Source organism: Leptosomus discolor, chromosome 8 (assembly GCF_034619465.1).
Source record: "Leptosomus discolor isolate bLepDis1 chromosome 8, bLepDis1.hap2, whole genome shotgun sequence".
Lineage (NCBI taxonomy): Eukaryota > Metazoa > Chordata > Aves > Leptosomiformes > Leptosomidae > Leptosomus > Leptosomus discolor.
The window spans coordinates 49,737,004-49,746,601 of NC_141398.1; the positions used below are offsets into that span (position 1 = coordinate 49,737,004).

General features: G+C 37.4%; 1 protein-coding gene across 1 annotated transcript in view; it reads left to right on the forward strand.

Moving 5' to 3' along the window:
• DPY19L3 (dpy-19 like C-mannosyltransferase 3) overlaps positions 1–9,070 on the forward strand; it is a 33,734-nt gene extending 24,664 nt beyond the window's left edge. The window contains exons 15-18 of the mRNA XM_009949687.2: positions 583–665; positions 7,206–7,338; positions 8,057–8,215; positions 8,849–9,070. Of these exons, the coding sequence (XP_009947989.2) occupies positions 583–665; positions 7,206–7,338; positions 8,057–8,215; positions 8,849–9,010 (537 nt within the window). The 3' untranslated portion in view covers positions 9,011–9,070. The remainder of the gene's footprint in view (positions 1–582; positions 666–7,205; positions 7,339–8,056; positions 8,216–8,848) is intronic.
• Positions 9,071–9,598: the final 528 nt, after the last annotated feature.

Consider the following 9,598-nt stretch of genomic DNA (forward strand, 5'->3'; position numbering starts at 1 on the left):
TGCCTTTCCAAACTTAATGTTAATTCCTGGGGCCTTTCCTTCTCCTGTAATCGTAGGCATTATAATAATGGCTTGGCTGTTACTTATTGAACTGTTACATGATCCCTTTTTATATCATTCCTTCTCTTAAAGCTTTGTCTGTCAAGAAATAACTTAAAACATTAACATTCGTCCAATAGTTCAGGGAACTGAAACTGTTTGCTTGTAAAGTAAATACAATGCACAACACTCAGATGTGGTGGCAACTTTTAGTTTCTCATCGATTTTAAGATAAAAACTGATCTCAACTAGTAGAGTTCTGGAATCCTCCAGTGAGATGTGCATCTGGGAAAAGCTGTTCTCACGCCCACCACAACAGGTAACTCTGTTCCTTCTGGTCATCTGTCAGGAGCGGCAGGTCTTAGACTCTGAAACTGTGTATTCATACTGCAGTGACAGCCACCTGTCCCTCATAAGGGCAGATATGCTCATGTCTTGCAACTTACCCATGAGCTGGACAAGCCAAGAGGAAATAATTTGTTTCAACATCCAGAACTTGTTTTGTTTGCATCTTCAGTTTGTTTCATTTTGTTTTCATTATAGTTCTGGCCAGGAATAATGGATGAACTGTCAGAGCTGAGAGAATTCTATGACCCAGACACTGTGGAGCTGATGAACTGGATTAAGTAAGAGGATTTTTTCTCTATTTAAGTTAAATGCTATTTGTGTAGATCTAATGTTCTTAGTTATAGTGTTCTCCTTATTTGTCACAGCTCATCAGTGAACTCTGGTGACCCATGGAGATAGTTAAGGATGAACAGGCTATCAAGAGGTTAGCATATTAATGGCTGTGGAGAACAGCTATATGCAACGTCCCCCACACTGCTGTGCTCTGCTTCAGTATCATGCTGCTGGGTTGCCTGTGTGTCAGGGAACTACTTGACTCCATTTGCTCCCATAAACACACATAGTTTTGCCAGTCAAGAGAGGTCAATTTGGAGGTGTCAAGCTTCTCCCATCGTATTATAGCTACCTCTTTACATTAATAGACCTTTGTAGTGAAATAATTTTATTTTTATTTTTCCTCCCAACCTGGTGTCCTTCTCTTTTCAACCTTATAATTTGTAAAAGCTTGGATGTACAGTTGTAGGGCTGAAAAAATCTGTACTCTACAGTCTGTTTCTTGAACTTTAAAATAATCTAAATTGTTTATACTCACTAGAATTATTCCAACATGTGTTCTAAACTGTAAACAAAATATTTCTAATTGAATTTGAACTTGCCACAGCTAAGCATAGGTGCAAAGTCTTTTTCAGGAGTAGGAGTTAATCGTTCCAACCCCACCTCATCTCTTTGCTTTCTCATAGAGCATAGGAAGGTAATTTTTAGGTGGAAACAGTCTGGCATACCGTATGTAGATGATCCTGAGAAAAAGGCCCAGGTAGGATGTTCTCTGGAGGACTGTGAACTTAAGCAGTGTGTTCTCTATTAACCTACAGTAAGCACTAAAAACTTTCAGGTTAAGTTCTGAACAGAGATATTCCTGGGACTTGTATTTATTTGGAACTCTGACAAAGAATTTTTTTTGTTTTAAATCAGTTTCATGTTCTGAAGGAAAACATTCTGAAAGTAAATCTGAGTTTACTACATTTAGCATTGAGCTATTTGAAGTATTTCCTTGAAGCCCTGTGTTGTATCTTCATATGCAATGAACTACAGAGAAACTGTCACCCAGCCTGTTCTACTCATAGCAACACATTTACACTCCATAATGTTGTATTTCTTTAATCCATAAAATAGAAGGAGTAATTTAGAAGTAAAATACATTACAAGTCTTCACTGGCTTGTTTTGAAAGCAGGCCATGTTTTTTTCCATCATTTAGAATCTTTGCAGCTATATTGACACGTTTTTGTGACTAATGTTTACTGGCCAGTTGCATTTAGCACCACTGTTTTATTAAAAGATGGTAAATGTCTGATAGTTCAGGTCTCCTGTGTACAATATATAGAGTAATATATAGATTTATACATAAAATATGCATGTGGAGTTATTCCCAGTCATGAATTGGATTTGACTGGATCTGATGAGAGTAATTTTTTATATGTTCTTAGTGCTGAGAATGCTAAACTGGTGCTTGCCCTCTTTTCGTTCTAAGTCATGACAGACAATTATAGAGGGAAGTTTTCTACTTAGAATTTATCGTGTTTAGAAATATTGTTCCTGTAAAGAATAGTTAATTGTCTGTGCTTTAAATAAAGTAAAAAAAATTTACAGCAGGTTTCTCATAGTGGGATGAATTTTCTTAAGTTTTGATGTGTAAGAAAAATAGTTTACTATACTAATGCTTGATAGTTCTGCTGTAGTTAATGATCTCTCAAGGCTTGTGTCAGGAACTAATCATTTATTATTAAAACTCAGTATGAGAAGCTCTAATTTGTCATGTATAGCAGTGAATTACGAATAAGTCATCTGTCTTGCAGTCTCTCCACAACAAGAAAACCCTTCTGTCTGCTTAGATCTAAATGCATATTAACTTGTCCAAATATACAGTCTGAATAATAGCCAACTATTAAGTCTGTCCACTGTGAAGTGTCTGCAGATGTATTTTTTACTCTTCCCCCTACTTAAAATTACCATAGTGTTTTCAGGAAGATATAATGGTTTATATCTTTACGATAAAGTTATTGCATAGTATTGGACTGCATGTATTGCAGAGCGCAATATTTTTTACACAATGATCTTGCATATCCCAGTCTCTTGCTTTTTCCTACCCACCACCCCATCTTCTTAGCTTTTTTTTTTTTTAAAAAAAAAAAAAAAGTCAAGAAGGTCCTGCCAGTGACCCAGGGATAGTTCCCAGCTGTGTTCCCAGATGGGAGGTATATTAAAATTCTTAGTTTTGGTCTTTCTCCCTAAGACAACAGGAACAACATGCTCATTTGTGAGATGGGGAAGAATATCAGTAGAATGAGCAAATCAATAGCGTGAACTTCCCTACTCTGTTTACTTCTGGTAAGTGTTTAAGAAGCAATGTCTTCTGCCTTTAAAGGGGAAACCTGTCTAGAATTGTGGAATATTTCATAAGCAGTTGCCAAAAATCATAGAAAAACTTCTTAGAAATCTCGGACAACAGCCAAAACAGTGGAAAGTTAACTGAGACTGAGATTTGGCAGAGCATAGTTGTATGTCAACTGTATTTGAATCAGGTGTGGGGGACAAGCAGGCAAATTTTTATATTAGTGGAAACCCCACAGATTTCGAAAAAGCTCCTAAGGTTACAAAAATGGAATACTCATGTTTCAGTGGCGGTTCTTTTGTTTAGTAATTCATATTAATGGCTGTATTTTAATTTCAAGCCAGCTATAAATTTTAACTCTTCACTTACTTGCATGCCTGGTTTTCAAGGGTGATCACACTGAAATCAACACATATTCCAGACTTTAAAGGCAATACTACACTTTTTTTTATTATTATTGTTCTTAAATTCTTGGGCTTATCCTTTGTCCTTGACTGATTTGTCAGTAAAATTCAGGCATGAACTTGATAGTGCCTGAGAACTAGGTTTATACCAACTGTGTAGGTGCACTACTTTATGTGAACAAAATATGCATGCACAAAATTGAGGCTGGGACTAACAAAAATGCATCTTGTTGCTCTTTCTTTGTGGCTGTCATTTTCCATTTTTGCAATTTTCAGTCTTTCCAAACCAGAGGGAAAAAAAAGAACCATGACAGTTTGACTGAATATGCATTACTGCCTATCATTTGCAGCTAAACCTGTAATATTTTCATGTAGCATTCTGCAAATAAAAAGACTTTCTTTTAAAGAAAAAAAAAAATCTAGCATGGCATATTTGAGAACCCCTTTTCAGAATTTCCTTTTCTCAAACCCATTTCCTTTGTAGATTCATATCACACCAGGCACTATTAAAGGAATAATCTGAGATTGTCAGATTTTATGGCTTTCAAAGCCAACTACAGAGTTCAGCTGTGGAGGACTTTGAATAGAAATAGCCATTTTATTTCTAATGATGTAACCTGATTGCACTGTTGGCCATTTCTGTAGGGCTTCCTTAAAACCAACTCACAATAATTCTTTAGCAGCTCAAGAGAAAGAATTACTACCACTTTTAGAGTCTGTGCAAGTAGTTCCTGTAAACCCCTTTTTTTTTTTTTTTTTTGAATGAGTTATTCTTCAGTGTTTATGTAATTCTCTAAATTCTTAAGCGTAGGTAAAGAAAAGCTTCATACAATGTATTATAGTGCTTAGTTTACCCATTAGTTCAGCTGTAATTAACTTGTTGAAAGCTTAGAGCTTCAAAAATAAATGAGATTATTTGTTCGAAATGCCATCAGGTCTGCTTGGAATGACATTTAAATTATATAATGTAAATCAGTTTGACCTGTAAGTCCTTGTCATTATTTAGTGACATTTCGTACAGAATAAATTGTTTGCAGGTTGGGCAGTGTGGTATGGAGCTTGGCAGAAAGCTATAAAAACAAATTATCCTTTCATTTTATACATCATTTATTCAGACATTTGTAAAAATTGCTTCGTTTTTCTGTAATAGAGAAGTGTCATTCAGTGGTTCAAAGCACACTGGCTGCCTTGGATACAGCTCACAGCAGTTAGTGTCCGACTCGGGTAGGAGCATTAGAGAAAGACACTTGCATGAAATGTAGAAATCATCATCCTGTACCTGAAAAATCTTAGTTGCCGTATCTCCCTCTAGTGGCTCTTTCGGAAGAGAAACCCTCAGTAGCGGCCACCAGCTGAAGTCTTTAAGACGTGCTTAATAAGGTGGGCAGACATTTCATGAAGCTCAGTGTCACCTCCTGGCTTCCCAGTGTCTGTCCACAGCAGTGAAATGTTCTTGGCATTGCTGGTAGGGCACGGGAAGAGAGTGCCTCCAGTAGCTCTGGTACTACACGTGTTGGGCTGCGAACAATCCGAGCTGGCCCCAGTACAATATGGACAGTGGTATGTCTTAAGGCGTGTAATGTTCTAAAACATGTAAATCTGAGTCTCAGGGAAACATCTGCCTTCACCTGGAGTACCTGATTTTGAACTCCGTCCAGGACCAAGGCACAGAAGCCAGATTTTTTGGAAAGCAAGCAAGGGTGACTAGACTGCTTTTAAGGTATTAGAAGAGGAGGAAGTGCTGGCAAAACTCTTTAATACCTGATAAAGACTGCACTCAGCTGTATTTCACCCCTTCTGGGCAAGAGCGAATGCTTTTAGAAAGGGGGGGAATTGAACCCTGTATCTTCTACATTTTGACAAGCATTTTTATCAGTAAGTTATGGGAAAAGGGCGCTATCACCATTTCCTCTAGCTTTCTTTTGTAAGAAAAGAGGCTGCAGGCTGTTTATTGGAATTTTTTTTTTGTTTTTCTGTTTTCTTGGGGTTTTGGCTTTGGTACTTGTGGGGTCTTTTTAAAGAAAGTTTGATTCTGCAAGTTTGCATTATATTGGGCTTTTTAGGAATCAGAGGTGCAGGATTGCCTTGATAAGGCCAAGTCAGGAGATCAGTACTGCAGAGCATTATAAAATTTGAACTAATCTTGAATAAACACAGCAACTTTTCACACAAGAAGTTTCCAGGCCCAGGCATAAACACAGAAACATGTTGAAGGTGCTTTGAGAATGATCATTTTCACTTAGGTGTCTAAGCTCTGCCAAGTCCCTCTGTGAACCTAGTCCACTTTCTCTTCAGCTTAGTCTAAAGAATTGTGCTTTCCTGCAGATTCAGGGATGAGTCCTAGCTGACAGCCTGTCAGGGCCATTACATTTGCATAATACTAAATTCTAAGACTACTTCTTTTCTTTTAATGAAACATTTACTTCATGACACTTGTAGCTTTGAATATTTTAAGTAAAAAAAAAAAAAAATTCAAAGAGATTAAATATTTTCAGACTTTAAAATGAAACTTGTTTTATAAACTGCTGAAAAACTAGTCTATCAGTAAAGTTAAACTGGCCTGTTAAAAATACCATCTCTGTCCTTCCTAGATGAGATTAATGTACCAGTGCAAGAATTCTTAGGAAGGGTTTGTAATTATTAACTTATTTGCTAAGCATAATCTCTTGAAAGGCGATAGTAAAATTTAATACTTGTCTCTTAATATTTTCAAGCCGATCATGGAGCTTAAAGAAGACTGAATATATAGCTGCAGTTTCAAAAGGCTCCCTAACGTGCACCCCAAAGTGTCACAGTCATTTGACTGCTGTAGGTGCCATGTGTTGGATGTACGCAGATGTTAGGCAACTCTTCACGTTCCTTTTGAATTTCATTTTGCTTGATTTAATGTATGCTACTTTCTGTTGGTTTAGTCTTCATAGAACTTTTCATGGTTATATGCCTACTAAATGTTAGAAAACACACATAATACAACCATTTTTGATTAGCCTCATTATAGCAGTCTGTGTTGCCTGGCATTTTTCCTTTATCTGTTTGGTATGCTCTTCTGTTGCGTCCTTACATAGATTTTAGATTGTAAACTTATTGGGGGAAGGTGAGCACAAAATCATTTTTTCATTATGGGTATTTAAACAATCCTGAGATACCAAGACTGTCACTTAGATAACAACTGCAGGCGTTGTCTCCGAATTTCAGGTGAGATCGCAGTACCAATTATTGGCAGCATTTCTATCTGCCATCTTCTGCATTGCCCTGCTTTTTGTGACTGGAGTGACTTTTTTCATCATTTCTCTCTCACAGTTGTCAGAATAGGAGGATTAATGTCTCGCATTAATAACAACATTTTCATTCCAAGTGAACAGTGAATGCCAGGACAGTAATAAGAAGTTTTAGCAGATTAGATAATCCATTTTGTATAGAATACCTTATAAATCAGGCACAAATCTAAGCCACAGTAATTTTCTTGAAATATTAAAAGAATTAGGATATAGAAGTTTACAAATTTTCAGAGGCTATGTGAACCCAAGAAACATATGGAATATGGAAGTAGTTTGAAGTTTTCAGGATCGTGTTTTCCCTAAATTTCCTCATAGTGTATAGTAAATTTTTTATTTGCAGTTAGTGTATTATTGTGATTTATCCACTTCATATTTGAAGAAAACACACTTGCTTGAACAGTTTGCTCCCTGAATAGAGGAGAGGCAGAAAAATATTTTTTCAGTCTTTTTTTTCCTTCTGATCTGTAACAAGCAATGCAAAAAATGCCCCTACAGAGACTTCCTCAGACTTATCAACATCTGTTTAGGTCAAACACTCCAAACACAGCAGTGTTTGCTGGGAGCATGCAGCTGTTAGCAGGAGTCAAACTGTGCACTGGGCGGACCTTAACTAATCATCCCCATTATGAGGATAAGAATCTGCGAGAGAGAACAAAACAGGTAAGAGTATTCTGATTGTTTTAGCTAATTCTCATCCATATCAGTGGCTCCATTCCAGAAAACACGTGCAGCCTCTAATGGCACATTGCAAGTGACATCACGTGCTTTACTCGTTGAACTAACTTATTTTCAGATACAGTCCCAGAATTTTACTTCTGTGAAACTTGGGTATCTGCTAACTCACTTCTGGCAGCTGGTGTGTGTCTGAATAGCTGTACCTGGGTACTCAAGCTAGTTCTAAGTGAGCTGGTTTGGGTACTGGTGGCATTAGTAGATCCTGCTGCCCGGCTGGGCTGTTAAACCCACATGGAGCATTTCCAGATTTGCCTGATACTCCCTTCGGTTCCCAGACTGAATATAGAAACCACCTTGAGAAGCTCCACACAAAGCTGGGGAGATTGTTTTAAACTGTCCTTTCCTCTAATTTAGACATTCTGAAAGTTTTACAGGCGTCTTCCAAGGCCTTTCTGCAGACAGCAGCACCATCCAGTGTTTTTGTAGTCAGCAGCGCTACTATTGTGCATCATAGTACCCATAACATAGAACCTCTTGAGTGGCCTCCAAATAAATCATTTCTGTATTAATTTAATTATTTAATTGAAATCACAAGCATTATCGATGTCAGTTCTTTCTCCAGTTCAGAATAGAGGAATCGTGAAAAAAGCAAACAAAGAAGTGGTGGTCATTTGACTTCCAGCTTAGTTTTCTTCTTCTATAGATTTATCAGATCTATGCCAAGAGATCTCCTGAAGATGTTTACAGAATACTGCGATCTTTTGGCACGGACTACGTGATCCTAGAAGACAGCATTTGTTATGAAAGGCGACACAGTAGAGGCTGTCGGTTACGTGACTTACTCGATATAGCTAATGGCCACGTAAGTATTATATATGAGATTTATAAGGAAATTACGTTTTGCTTGCTTTCTTTTTGAAATACAATTACAATTTGAAGTAGCTTGGGTTATATCCACTTCATCGTGGGTGTGAGAGGTAAAATCTAATGGAGCCTTTAGACATTCTCAGAATAGCCAAATTGAATACTGCTTGCTTCTAAGTGGTATTTGATAATTAAAAAAGGAGGAATTCAGCCTGGGCAAAGTAAGTAACCACTTCCTGATGAGCTTCAGGTTAGCAGTACACAAACAGTGTTCTCTGTCAGAGTGTAAATCACTTGGTAGCTTCAGTTCCCTCAGGACCAGCGGGCAGTTGTATTAGACCATTGTTTCCAAGCATTTCTGGGGCTGACACGGAACCACAGCAGACCGCATAACCCAAGGCAGATACGTACCTCTGAGAAATCAGCTTTATCCGTAATAGAGACGATACTATAAATCTTACTGGTTTAAGGTTATTTTCTTCCTCCCGCTTGTTTCATACAGTCACTGTTAACAAATCTGGCCAGCCTGACCCTCTGAGTGTATTGTCGAGGTTGTTTTTAGCTTCATGTTATTGCCTATAGCTGTGAATTGGCTAAAGATATTTGACAAATCTGTTCAATTTTGTTACAGATCATGGATGGTTTGGGAGAGAATGAACCTGATTTGAAACCTTCGTTGTATCCTCGCTTCTGTGAGGAAATAAAAAAAAACCTGCCTTCTTACAGCTTACACTTCACTAGAGTGTTTCAAAACAAAACATTCCACGTTTACAGACTCGCTAAGCATAAATAACCTTTCCAACCATGACTTAAAGTGCAGTATTTTGATGCTAGGACCCATTAGAAAATGCAGAAGTTTACAAACATGTTACATTTGTAAGACATTTTACATTGATGGTTTCTTGTTTAATTACTGTGATTCTTATTTTTTTTTTAGACAGTTTTGATAACATTCTTGATTTTTGCAAAATTTTCATAGATTCATAAATAAATGCTAGCAGGGACCATTTTGATTATAAAGCCTGACCTTCTGAATACCTAGGATATAATTGTTTTCCAGTGTTAACTGATTGGAAGACGCACGAAGTGAGCAGCCTGCCTGACTGCTGCAGAATAGCCTATGAAGTTCTGCTCAGTAGTTTGGATTTTTATCATAGAATGATAGAAATTTAATGAAAGCAGGCCATGCTCCTCCCATACTGAGTATGCATTATCTTTGTGAATCCTGCCAATAGTCACAAACATTAAGTTTTGTTTCACATTCTGATCCTCTTTGACACATCCTTGTGCTCTTTCAGTGCCTCTTTTATGAATTCTTTGTGAATGTGTGCGGATATGAGTTTCCAAGCTTGTGAGTGTGATTGCAGAGTCAGTGAGTGCA